Here is a 14442-nt window from a genome sequence, read left to right as displayed (position 1 = left end):
CTCGAAGCCCAGTTAAGAGGCAAATGGAACATCTTTTAAACTATTGACAAGGGAACAAACCAATGTAGAGACTAAGATGAGAGACGAAACAGAACCCTGGGGGAGCGCCCTGGAAGGGGTTGGGGTGAAAGAGAGTTGGCAGCGGAGCTAGTTGGGGAGGGGGGGAGCTTAATGTGTTGATTTATGAAAGCTAACAATGAACAAGAAACTCACCCACAATGGAACTGCAATGACTTGCTTATTGTGAAGGACTACAAAACACTAGAGACTCTTGGAAAGACTTGATCTAACTAATATGTTATGCAAAGTATATTGTTACCTGTTTAACTGCCTTCTAAGGGGAAACTAGATACAATAAGTTAGAAGAGGAGTAAGGAGAATAGGTACTTTTTGGAGTAACTATGCTATTAGACATAGAAGAAAATGCAGTACTGTCTTTGGTAGCAATTTTTGTTATTATGTTTTGCAAATCTAGTTGTACAAACCATTTGTTGCTTTTTTCAGTGCTGAATATATAAATAAATAATTTAAAAAAAAAAAAAAAAACTAATAAAATAAACATAATGCACTTTACTGCTTTAATTTGGAAACTTTATTTACACTATCAGTGATCTTCTTAAAAATGATAGTTTATTGCTTGTTTATATTGGTATTTAAAGCTTACATGAGTATTTATTTTCATTCATAATATTACCTCTCTCCTCTCCAAGTTACAGTACAATCTGTTGTCTTGTTTAAAAATGAATATGTACAACAAATGAATTATTATTGTTTTGCCATTAGCTGAATGTATAGTTTAGTTTTCATTTTGTTTCTATTGACTTAAAGTTAATTGAGAAGGTATAAATGTTTTTATGCCTAACCAAACTTACTTAGTACAGAAAATAAATACATAATAAACATTTACACCAATTACTATACATAGTAGCCTATTTATTTCCACTCACAGACTTCTAACATTTTTATATAACATATAAAGTACAATCTATTATCATAATTTACAAATGTTTAATTTTAACATTATTTGTTATATATAATTCAACCAAAAGTGTGACACAATTAACCCCCATCCCTCCAAGACATGCAAATATAGCAAATATTTAACAGTACTTTCTTGTAATAAAGTATTAATATTTTGCTATATGTTTGTATTTACAATACAAATAATCTATTCAAGTCTTAAAAAGGAAATTAATCATTTCTTGCTTTTGTGTACAAATTGTGCTATATCCCATCATGCTTAGAGAGGCCAAAAAGCAAAATACGGAATCTGCAAACAATGGAAATCAGTTGGTTTTGGCAGTTTGCAGCAGTTTGAAAAGCTCGGTTACAGATTTTGCTTTTTTGGTCCTTCTAGGCAGTGTGGGACAAAGCACGATTTGTACACAGAATCAAAAGGTATTTAATGTCCCTTTAAGGGGTTATCAGTCCTCAAATGCAGCTCTTCCAATGTCACAACTAGGGTTGCCACCTCAGCCATGTTTTCTTGGATACTTATGAGTTACACATGCTGCAGGGTGTGCAGGGAGGAACATGTATTGTGTTTCTGGACAGCACTATTTATTTCCACCCTGCAGCATGTGTAACTTATAAGTGTTCTGTATTTTAACTTTATTTTTTATTTTGTTTGTATGGACTGAAAATGCACATGGACTTTATTGACAAAAACTGCACAAACAGCTAGAAAATGCTACTTAAAAGAGTTGAAAAGGTGTTTTAACTGATTTAAGATGTAGAATTTGAAATGTTAATTTTTTTTTTGCCAAACTGTCAGTGTTTTGTGACTGATTGAAAAAAAAAGACTTATATAAAGGGGTTTTAATGCTGAATTGCATTTAGAAATTGTTATATAAACTGGTTAACATGATGTTTTCAAATGATTTTGAATGGGTATTAAATAAAAAAAACACACACAAAGCCATGTGATTCACTTCACAAAGGAATTCTAACTGATTGAAATGCAGCCCATTGTTAAAGAGACATGCAACTAATTTTTTTTTAATTCATGATTCAGATAGAGAATAGAATTTTAAACAATTTTCTATTTTACTTCTATTTTCCAATTAGCTTATTTATCTTGGTATCCTTTTTTGAAGAAACAGCAGTGCACTACTGGGAGCTAGTTGAACACTGGATGAGCCATTAACATGAATCAAATAATTGCAGCAACCAATCAGCAGCTCCTGAGCCTACCTAGGTATCTTTTCCCACAAAGGATACCAATAAAGCAAAACCAATTAAAATAAGTAAATTGGAAAGTTGTTTAAAATTGCATGTTCTATCTGAATCATGAAAGAAAAAAATTGGGTTTCATGTCCCTTTAAGAAGAGTATTTAAATTATCTGCTTGGCAAAGCTCATCCTAATTGATTGTCTGGTGTAGTTCTGCTCACACGTAGTGACATATGTAATGTTATTCCTATTACTTTCCTTTTCTCCAGCTTTCCCAGAGTTACTAAAAGGGACAGATAAATCTCATTTAAACATTCATGATTCAGATAGAGTGTACAAATAATAAAAAATAAAACAAATTTAATTTCTATTTCAAATGTATCTTATCCTTACAAAGAATACCAAGAATACAAGAAGTAAATGCGTCAATAGGAGTTTGTTGGAAAGTTGTTATTTTTTTTAAATTGTGCACTCCGTCTTAATCATGAAAGTTTCATTTTGATTTCCATGTCTCTTTAATAGGAAAGAAAATTCTTCACACTTGTAAACACAAACTGAACAACGGAAATAGTAATACAGGAATTACATCTTAAAAAGTCAACAGTTATGAACAAACTTTATTGCTATATGAAAATATCATTGCAAAATAAATTCACGAGGACACATCTCACATATTTTGCAAATGAGTGCAATTAAGTACTAGTCTAACACATTTATATCAGTTTTTTGGAAACAGATTAAAAACCTTTCTGTATAACTGCCAAAATGTCACCCTAGTCATAGTCAATTAACAGAACATGGTGGGAGTGGAACATATTGTTAACCTTACACATACGTACTGAGCAGTAACTGCCTAAATTCTTCACAGAAAGTTAATAATATAAAGATGTTCCGTGCAATGCAATTTTAAGCAACCTTCTAATTTACTCCTATTATCAAACTTTCTTCGTTCTCTTGCTATCTTTATTTGATAAAGAAGGCATCTAAGCTAAGGAGCCAGCCAATTTTTGGTTCAGACCCTTGGACAGCACTTGTTTATTGGTGTTGTCCAATCAGCAAGGACAACCCAGGTTGTTCACCTAAAATGGGCCGGCATCTAAACTTACATTTTTGCTTTTCAAATAAAGATACCAAGAGAATGAAGACAATTTGATAGTAGGAGTAAATTAGAAAGTTGCTTAAAATTGTATTACATCCACCTAGCTACTCCTTATTACTCTTGTTCTCTTCAACACATTTTAATCAGCAAAGGATGATAAAGAGTGTCAAAACACAACTGATATAACAGAGAGTAGGACACTGCTTCTGATTGGAGTACAGCTTTATGAATGTATATTAGAACAGTATAGGTAGCAGGATTGCTCATATTTTATTAAACATATTTAAAACTCTTATCAACGACATACTAAATCAAGTTAAAAATAAAAAGTTTGCGCAATGCTATAGATGGTGTTAAACTTTCGAATCATCAATTAACGGTAAAAACTAATTTTAAAACAATTATACTAATATCCATAGTTGGTGCGAATTTGTGGACGCGCAAATGAGAATGACCTGTCATTCCACTGGCCATTAGAACTGGGTTCAGCAACATTTTGTTTGTAGTCTGTCTGAGGAATTGGAGGAGGTGCTGCTCTCTGCAAAGATAGAAAAATAATCATTAATGAGCCATTGAAACATTTACAGTATATAAATGTAATATAAAATAATGCTATTAATCAAATATTCAAATCATAGGCGTGTGCAGCAGATTTCATTAGGGTGAGCACCCAGAGATTGTTTTTAGGTGACAAAATACATGAAAAGAAAGTTCATTCATTTAATCCACTATAATGAAAATAAAATAAAGTTTTAATGGAAGAACTTATATGACAAATATGATAAATATACAAATATGACACTAATTCCAACATTCCCTAGTAGTGATAACCAGGCACACAAATTTAGTATAAGTTGTTAACCAGAGAAATCAAACCCTCTACATGAGGAGCGGAAGCAGTGGTTCCCAGCCCCGCCCACAAAGGCTGACTGCTGCAGTACAGGGGGACAGTAACTGCCAGTGGCACTAAGCTATCACCCTCCATTGTGCATTTAATACATTTTAAACTACTTATTTCAGGTGGGATAACATTCAGTTTTTTTTAAATCAGGAGATACAAATACTTGGTATCTGCAATCTGAATTGAATGTGTAAAGCACAGATAACTCTTGAACTATAGACAAAAATGTTGAACTGATTACTGTATCATGTGCCCTTTGATATCTATAATAACACTTCATAATGGTCCATGCCATGTGTTAGCTGAATTTATGAATTAGAAACAAAGCAATATTAAAAAGGGATGTATAAAATAATATATGAATTGGAAAGACAGGTTTTAGTGGAGAACAATTTGCATTCTTACTGATTATAAAGTAATAAAGCATCTATTGTTAAAATAATGCAGTGGATTTAGATTTTTAAAAGTCTGATTTATTCAGATTTGTGTTAAAAAAAAAAAAAAAAAAGCAACAATAAAGATCAGCTGTGACCTGGTATCCATAACAGTAATTACATATTTTAGGTTATGTCCAGGACCATTTACTTAAAGGGACACCGAACCTACATTTTTTTCTTTTGTGATTCAGATAGAGCATGCAATTTTAAGCAACTTTCTAATTTACTCCTATTATCAATTTTTCTTCGTTTTCTTGCTATCTTTATTTGAAAAAGAAGGCACCTAAGTTTTTTTTTTTTTTTTTTGGTTCAGAACTCTGGACAGCACTTTTTATTGGTGGATGAATTTATCCACCAATCAACAAGAACAACCCAGGTTGTTCACCAAAAACTTACATTCTTGCATTTCAAATAAAGATACCAAGAGAATGAAGAAAAGTTGATAATAGGAGTAAATTAGAAAGTTGCTTAAAATGTCATGCTCTATCTTAATCCCGAAAGAAAAAAATTTGGGCTCAGTGTCCCTTTAATCATATTTTATATATATTTTTTTTTTATAAATTTGGGTTCAGTGTCCCTTTCTCATATTTTATACTTTTTTATAGTAAATTATAAGATATGATGAAAATAATGGTATCTTTAGACAGTCCATTTAATGGTGAGTAAAACTTTATATAATATGTGTGGGTACAGTAAATGAGTAAGAGGAAATTACAGCTAAACACAAACACAGAAGACATGTAAAAATAGCCCTGGTCCTTAAGGGAAAGAAATTGAAACATTACCTTGTCCTTAAGGGGTTAAAAAGCAGGGATGTAAAGCTTAAGAGCCAGCTCATTTTTGGTTGAGAACCTGGGTTATGCTTGCTTATTGGTGGCTAAATGTCAGCCACCAATAAGCAAGCGCTATCCATGCTTCTGAACCTAAAATGGGCTGGCTCCTAAGTTTTAAATTCCTGCTTTTTAAATAAAGATAGCAAGAGAATGAAGAAAATTAATAATAGGATGCAATTAGAAAGTTGCTTAGAAACAATTTGTATTTAGTGTCCCTTTAATATCTACATAAAAAAAATATATAATTTGTCATTTTTACGTCCTATAGTACTTTACTAAACTATACTGTACTCTATAAAATGAGTATCCTGTAAAAAGTGCAGTAATTGTTTGTATGTCACCTACTCTATTTAGACCAGTGATTTCTTACAATGTCAGGAAACCTAGTGCATCTAAAGCTATTGAGAGTTAGTAAGGCCATGGGATTAACTGTAATGCCACTTAAAGGGACACTAAACCCAAATTTTTCTTTAATAATTCAGACAGAGCATGCAATTTTAAGCAACTTTCTAATTCACTCCTATTATCAATTTTTCTTTTTTCACTTGGTTTCTTTATTTGAAAAGCAGGAATTTAAAGCTTAGGAGCCAGCCCACTTTTGGTTCAGCACCTGGGTAGCACTTTCTGATTGGTGGCTAAATGTAGCTACCAATAAGCAAGCACTATCCAGGGTGCTGAACCTAAAATGGGCCGGTTCCTAAGCTTTAAATTCCTGCTTTTCAAATAAAGATATTAAGAGAAAAAAGAAAATTTGATAATAGGAGTAAATTAGAAAGTTGCTTAAAATTGCATGCTCTATCTGAATCATGAAAGACAAAATTTGGGTTTAGTGTCCCTTTAAGAAATTAACTTGTTCAAAATAGATGCCTCTCGTGATGATAATATGGATTAACAATAAAGGGATTTAAAAGTGACCTTTTATTAGTTTAATTAGATTGGCTTCTTGTGCACCCTTTAACTTCTGATCTTGTATCCTAAGCAGCTATGTGTTTATTCCTGTCAATCAATAGTGGAGTATGCATGTCGATTAAAGGCTGTCTAGGCTCCTTAATTATCACTTGGAGCATGTAAGCGTTGTTGATATAAAAAATGTAAAAGATTCAAAAGCAGCCTTTTCTTTGTAACAGCATTTACAGGTATATATATTTTTGCAATATTTTTTATTGAGTTTTTCAAATGTTACAGGTACCTGAAAGAAATTAAGAGATGTTCCGTAAGCACCATTGCTAAATATGAAGGGGAAACAAATACATAGATGTTTCCTGATATCATTCCAAACTGGCAAGTTTTTAAGGCCCTATGTCTTTTATTAAACCAATAACAAAAATGGGACCCTGGAGATCAGTGGTCTCTAACTGCATTCCAAATAACAGAAGCACCTAACAGTTTTGGAATTAATTATATTTCTTCTTCAACATATCTGGTTATTTAGTGGCTAAGCCAATTTGATTATGCTCAGAAATACTATGTGCCAGATTTTCAAAAACTTGTTGCTATGTAAAGAAATCATGCAAAAAGGTTTCTTTGAACATTATATTTTACTATATGTGTCTTACCTCCACATGCATGATAAAAAGCTCTTAAGATATAATTTGCCTTTCTAAAATTCTTTGAGGGATCTTTAGGTACTTATGAGATAATCTTGCCACAACAGAAAACTTTAGAGAATCAGGCCCCCCTCAGTGTGTTTTGGGGAACTAATAAAGTGCGTTGGGATTGCTGATATATTCCGGCGGGATTTATACAAAATCACATACCGAAGTTGGCTTCAAGCTGTAATCATAGGTTTGATTTCTTGCTTCACTGTAATCAGTTCTTCCATCATTATAATTGCCTGACTGTGGCGCATCTGAATATCTGTTGAATGGACTCCTTGGTTGTTGTTGAGAATTAAAAGCATCTGCTTGTTTTTGCACTGGAGAGAGAGGTTCTTCTGCACGAGTTCCTGCAAAAGGACTAACAGGGGGATACAAAACATTTTCTTCTTAGGGAGAACATATTTTCTATATTTTAGTTTTTGTTACAAAAAATTAATTTTGCATTAACCAGAAGCAAAGGTTTGACTCTTTATGTGATTAGTTTCATCAGTGAATTACAATCAATCAATTAAGAGGGCAATAGCATTAATATGTAATTCCCTATAAATGTTCAGTTATTAGTATTAAAAAAATACAGTGTACTTTTATTTATTTATTTATTATTATTTTATTTTGATCCTGGCAGATTAACTAGGAAAATTGTATTTTTTCCACAACCCACAAAGAGACAGGAACCAGGACCTGGATCGTAAACATGCTATGCAGTGACTGCTTGATCAATGTAGGTCTATATATATATATATGTCCCTAACAAGACATATAAAAAGAGATAAGAGAAATAACACAGACTGTTTAAAGAGTTATTACCCTACAATGGAAAACTTTTCAAAAATTTTGGTAAATTAGGTATCAATTCCAACCCTGTTTTTCAGCTTCTTATATGCCTTTTTCGTCACTGGAGCAATCACAAACTAAACAATAACACCATTTTTGTACAGGAAAAGTATTGGATATTAGTAAAGTCAATCACAATATACCAGGCCACAAGTTATCAACAAAATATCGCCAACAAAAGGAACAGCCAAAGCTACATGATAAAATGCAGAACTAGCCTTTCCGACGTTTGCAAGTTTTATAAGATTATTTAGAATAATTATATTATCTTGGGCATGTATAATACACTCTAAAATGAATACATGGGGGCCTGGGAGTGGACATGATGCGATATTGCGGATCATGTCCGCTGCACATTGATAAATGCCATACGCTCTCTGCATTTATCATTGCACCAGCAGTTCTGGTGAACTGCTGGTGCAGTACCGCCCCCTGCAGATTTGCGGCCAATCGGCCGCTAGCAGAGGGGGTGTCAATCAACCCGATCGTATTGGATCGGGTTGATTTCCGGCGATGTCTATCCGCCGCCTCAGAGCAGGCGGACAGGTTGTGGAGCAGCGGTCTTTAGACCGCTGCTTCATAACTTGTATTTCTGGTGAGCCTGAAGGCTCGACAGAAACACAGGGCATCAAGCTCCATACGGAGCTTGAAAAATATGTGGAAAGGTGATAACTAAGCGCCAACTATAACGCAACAGACCTCCAGCTCTAATAAATTGGCACCTAGTTGCCAAGGGTGGATTCAATTTTAAGATTGGATATCAGAGCGCCAAACAACGTAGGCAGGGTCTATGGGCAGATAGTCAAATACCAAAGGTAACAATAGGTTGAAATAATATGATTTAATACATAAGATAAAAAAGTTGGTACATTTAAAATTATACAACAATTAGTCATGGATCCATGTTACACTTTAAAATATATATTGAAACAATAGGAACAATTTAAAAATGCTTGTAGAACAATAAATAACAACAACAAAAAAAAAAAAATCTAACAAATAATGTCTATCGCTTAAAACTTAAATTCTAATATGTGAATGCTAGGAGCGCTTATGCACACTCTATTTATAAAAACAATGGGTTACAATGCACAGGTGGATAGATTCCAGGTTGCTTGAAACCGGTGGATGTGAAATGTAAGTGGCTCCAAATTGGGGTTTTGCCTATGTGTCTATCCAAAATTGTGTAACTCCTAACAGGTGGCCAAAAAATGTTACAGGAATGTCTAGAACCTGAATTCAAAATATAAGACCTGACGTTGTGCCTATGTGTTTATCCAAAAAGGGTGTAAATCCTAACAAGTGAAAAAATGTGAGAAAAATATTGCAGGGGTGTCTGAACCTTATTTTCAAAATAAACAATGAATTCAAAATAAAACGATATACAAGTGAATTTTTGACAAATCAACTAATGCAAACATAAAGCATAAATAGAACCAAAAAAAAAAAAACAACAGCACAACTTTGTGTGTTCAAATGTGTTTCTGCTTGCAAACTGTGATGTGATGTGAACAAATATCTGTTATAAACACTGAATAGTGGCAAAACTTTGTGATTGGATTGAAATTGAAGACAGGCTCTAAATTGATACCCTAAAATACAAATCTAAAGGGCTCAGAGTTGCTGAGCTAGATATAAGGGACTTGCTCAAAGAGCCTCGAGATGTTAATTAAAAGAGACCATATAACAACAGTGGGTTAAAAAACGGATGATATAACATAAAATGCTTAAAAGTCCAAATAAATATTCAAATTGGATAGAAAAAAAAAAATGTTGTTTTCACATCCTGTTCTACTACACAGGTGGTAATTTCACCTGTTAATCAGCAAGGTATATAACAGTCTAGGTCCTTACCTCAAACCAGTCTTGAGAAAGGTCAGTGGAGACCGAAACCGGTTGACTGGTAAGGAGTATTTTAATTGTGATCACATTAAGAAGCCATCTGCACTATTTTTTGCCTTTCCTTTTTTGGCAGGTAAGGGACAACATTGCAAGTTGGAATTATTTGTTAACTACTGCCCAAGAAGATTTCTCCATAATCAGCAGTTGGGATCCATATTGAGACAGACTATAGCAAGATTCTTATTATCCAATTTGAATATTTATTTGGACTTTTAAGCATTTTATGTTATATCATCCGTTTTTTAACCCACTGTTGTTATATGGTCTCTTTTAATTAACATCTCGAGGCTCTTTGAGCAAGTCCCTTATATCTAGCTCAGCAACTCTGAGCCCTTTAGATTTGTATTTTAGGGTATCAATTTAGAGCCTGTCTTCAATTTCAATCCAATCACAAAGTTTTGCCACTATTTAGTGTTTATAACAGATATTTGTTCACATCACATCACAGTTTGCAAGCAGAAACACATTTGAACACACGTTAAAGTTGTGCTGTTGGTTTTTTTTTTGGTTCTATTTATGCTTTATGTTTGCATTAGTTGATTTGTCAAAAATTCACTTGTATATCGTTTTATTTTGAATTCATTGTTTATTTTGAAAATAAGGTTCAGACACCCCTGCAATATTTTTCTCACATTTTTTTCACTTGTTAGGATTTACACCCTTTTTGGATAAACACATAGGCACAACGTCAGGTCTTATATTTTGAATTCAGGTTCTAGACATTCCTGTAACATTTTTTGGCCACCTGTTAGGAGTTACACAATTTTGGATAAACACATAGGCAAAACCCCAATTTGGAGCCACTTACATTTCACATCCACCGGTTTCAAGCAACCTGGAATCTATCCACCTGTGCATTGTAACCCATTGTTTTTATAAATAGAGTGTGCATAAGCGCTCCTAGCATTCACATATTAGAATTTAAGTTTTAAGCGATAGACATTATTTGTTAGATTTTTTTTTTTTTTTTTTATTGTTCTACAAGCATTTTTAAATTGTTCCTATTGTTTCAATATATATTTTAAAGTGTAACATGGATCCATGACTAATTGTTGTATAATTTTAAATGTACCAACTTTTTTATCTTATGTATTAAATCATATTATTTCAACCTATTGTTACCTTTGGTATTTGACTATCTGCCCATAGACCCTGCCTACGTTGTTTGGCGCTCTGATATCCAATCTTAAAATTGGAGCTTGAAAAATAGGCCCCATGGTCTAGATTAGTTAAACCTGTTTATATTCATGACTATTGTATTACAAATTTACATATGTATGTAAAGGGAGAGTAAAAAATTAAATTCATTAATCAGACAGAGCTTGTAATTTTAAAACAACTTTCCAATTCACTTTTATTATCAAATTTGTTTTGCTTTCTTGGTATCCTTTTTTCATGATTTACAGTGTGAGAACTTAAAATTCTGAGATAAGTTGAGGCCACTTTTTTTTAATGGAAATTTATTTTCTTCTTGAATTTTAGATTAAATGTAGCCAAATAGGAAAACTAGGTTTTCTCAATCATGTAAAAAAAGAAATGATATATATATATATATATATATATATATATATATATATATATATATATATATATATAAAGGCCTAACTTCTATTCATGTTGTAAACTAGGGCATAGACTTGGAGTTACCTGTAATGGAAACTAGGCCTGAAAGTTTAAAACAAATCATTAAGCAAATATGCTCAGTATACCCATCATACCCATATATAAATTACATTATTGTTCTGTAACACTTATCAGGAACACCACTCTGTCCAATTGCAAAACACACATATGGACCCCATTAACCTATTTTGTTTTTTTTCTATGATTGGCTGCCATTATCGGCTGTTGACCATGCTGTCATGAAAATTGAATATCATGGGAGATTTTGAGCAAATTGCTGGACTATATAGTAAAGTAACTTTGCAATATACTTGTTTTGTTTTGTAATAAAGGCTGCTTAGTTTTTTTTTTTTTCTTTCTTTTTTGTTTTTTTTTTAAAACTCCAAGGTAATCATTTGAGCAAGCATGCAGTCTTAGAGAATTGAAGCCCTCTGATTGGTACATACAGACATTCATGTAAACGCACAACGCATGCAAACTACCTCCCAGATAGGTACCAAATACATGTCGATCTTGGAGTTGAAGAAAAACTAACCTGTTTTTGTTTGCTTGTTGTTTTTTTTTTTTTTACAGAACATTTATTGAAGAGGTGCATGGCAAATTGTTCTGGGACTATAGTGTTTTCTATGGGACAAAATAGGGATTGACTTCAATCAGTCAATTTTTTCTTTTTTTTTCAGTATCGGAAAAATGGGATTGGATTTTTTTTGTTAACAAAGCAAACACAAACAAAAAGCAGCTACGCCTGATAACTGCCACAAGGTTTAATCTCCATTTCCCACAATGATACCCTGAACAAGCGATAATGGCTGTTGATAAGATACTGCAACTAATAAATCCTGAAACCAATACACCAAACAAAACAACCATGCAAATTTTAAATGGTAAATATCCCTATTGCATCCACAGCCAATCAGAAACATTGCCAACATGCCACATGGCCCTTAACAGTGTATTTTGCAGTTAGATAGTAGTGTGCCATTTTTTTTAATTAAGATAACGTTTTAATTTACAGATAGGTATACATTGATATTGATAGCTGTATTGATTCCACAATTGGCAATATATTGTAGATGTTTTATTCATGTTTTACATATTGATGATGACATATTCAGTATAATTTATAATTTGGTGTGAATTTATCACCATCAAAAAGGACCATTGCTATTGTTGCTATGGGCTGCACCATCTTGTTTTTTTTGGTCTGAGCATGTACAGATCCATGGCCCATATGTGTTAATGATCAATCTGTGGGTAATGAAAACTTTTAAAGTGCCTTTGGCTGTTCAATTTGATGTGTCCTTTTTGTGGTCAATAATTAGTTTATAACTTGAGGGCAGATGGATTGTAATCGCCTTTACAGAGGTTGTTCATGCATGGTATGGGTGAATTTTATGATATCTGCTCTGATCCTATACAATAATTTTCCAATCTGGAAATTGTGTTATCGTTTGCATTATGATTACTCCAATGTTACAAAAGTTGCATCAGTAGCTGTACAACAGCTGATAAACACCTTTGGAAAGACTCAAATTTACCACATGGTGTTTTTAACTCAGAAAATTATATGAAGCAGGTACAAAAAAAGTCACAAATTAGACAATTAGTGACTTGATTAGTTATTATGTCAGGAAAATTATAATTGACATAGTAATAATAATATGTGTCCATTAGCAACAAAATTACGTGGTTTAGTCTGTTTCTGTTTAAATTGCATTTATGATACTTACTTATATCCTTGCATACGAGAGGGCTCAAATGCAGCAGAGTTCTGACGTGCTGCTATTGGGTTAAGGGAAATTGGCGAAGGCATATTTACCTTGTAAAAGAAAATATAGACAATGATCACTGATATATTTTGCAAGTGAACCAAGTTTAAATTAGTGTAATACGTAGCATGCCTATACATACGTAATATAGTTACTGGAGGTGGTACCTTACACAGTGGCTAACAAACATCAGAAAACAAATTCTTTCTTAAAAGTCTGAGGAATATGTTGGCTTTTCCACATAGGAAATGTAGTAAGGTTTAATTGTACAGAGCTACCCAAAAAATCCAATTAATTACAAGCAGATCAGAAACAGTTGTATGTAGGAAGTGTGTTCAATTTTTGCTCATTGATGCATTAATTTAACTCTTTTAACATAATTATCTGAACAATAAATAAATATTCTCTAAGTAATTTAGTCACCTCACAATAATATGGTTTTTGAAGGCCTTGTCAAGTTGCTATCATTAATTATTTTTTTTCATAGTAGTTATGATTATTATATTGGTCTCTGATGAGGTCTCACAAGATTCAATGAGCTCTGTAGCAACCCAAGGGTTGCAGGTTCAATCCCCGGCGAGGTCCACTCAGCCTTTCATCCTTCCGAGGTAGATAAAATGAGCAGCGCCTTGAGACTCTTACAGGTGATTAGCTGCGCTTTACAAGTACCCAATACATACATACCGTTGTATGGACGGACATGATCTGCTGTAGTGGATCATGTCCACCGCACATGGATAAATGCCCACAGCATAACCTGCTGTCAGTATTTATCATTACATAAGCACGCCTTGTAAATTGCTTGTGCAATTCCGCCCCGTGCAGATTTGTGGCCAATCGTATCTGATTGGGCTGATTGCTGTCCGCCACCTCAGAGGTGGCAGGCGAGTTAATGAGCAGCGGTCTTTAGACCGCTGCTTCTTAACTCCTGTTTCCAGCGAGCATTTAACTCCTGTTTCTAGCGAGCATTTAAATGCATACGGGGCTTGATAAATAGGCCCCAATGTAAATAAGCTTTTTAGTAATTATCAGTTTAATATTACAGGACCCTTATATTCATAAATGTTGCTGTTTTTATTGTATCCTTTATGCTTTTTTTATCTTAATGTGTACACACCAGTAAACTATAGAAAAGGTCACAATGTCCTCCTATAATCTAAGAAACGGCATTGGAATTTAATTCATCTCAGCCACATTGTTTGTATGGTAACAAAAAGGAAGGAAGCCACTTATCTATTCATGTAAAAATAAATCCACCAATCAGCAGCTAGAACT

At 33.3% G+C, this 14442-nt stretch overlaps 1 protein-coding gene across 1 annotated transcript in view; it reads right to left on the bottom strand.

Moving 5' to 3' along the window:
- Positions 1-3474: 3474 nt before the first annotated feature.
- Positions 3475-14442, bottom strand: part of LOC128639805 (uncharacterized) — a 58753-nt gene continuing 47785 nt past the window's right edge. The window contains exons 5-7 of the mRNA XM_053691984.1: positions 13129-13217; positions 7199-7397; positions 3475-3808 (exon numbers count right to left, since the gene is read on the bottom strand). Of these exons, the coding sequence (XP_053547959.1) occupies positions 3677-3808; positions 7199-7397; positions 13129-13217 (420 nt within the window). The 3' untranslated portion in view covers positions 3475-3676. The remainder of the gene's footprint in view (positions 3809-7198; positions 7398-13128; positions 13218-14442) is intronic.

This window comes from Bombina bombina, chromosome 1 (assembly GCF_027579735.1).
Source record: "Bombina bombina isolate aBomBom1 chromosome 1, aBomBom1.pri, whole genome shotgun sequence".
Lineage (NCBI taxonomy): Eukaryota > Metazoa > Chordata > Amphibia > Anura > Bombinatoridae > Bombina > Bombina bombina.
The sequence above is the reverse complement of the archived record's forward strand: the minus strand, read 5'-3'. Positions and strand labels throughout refer to the sequence as shown.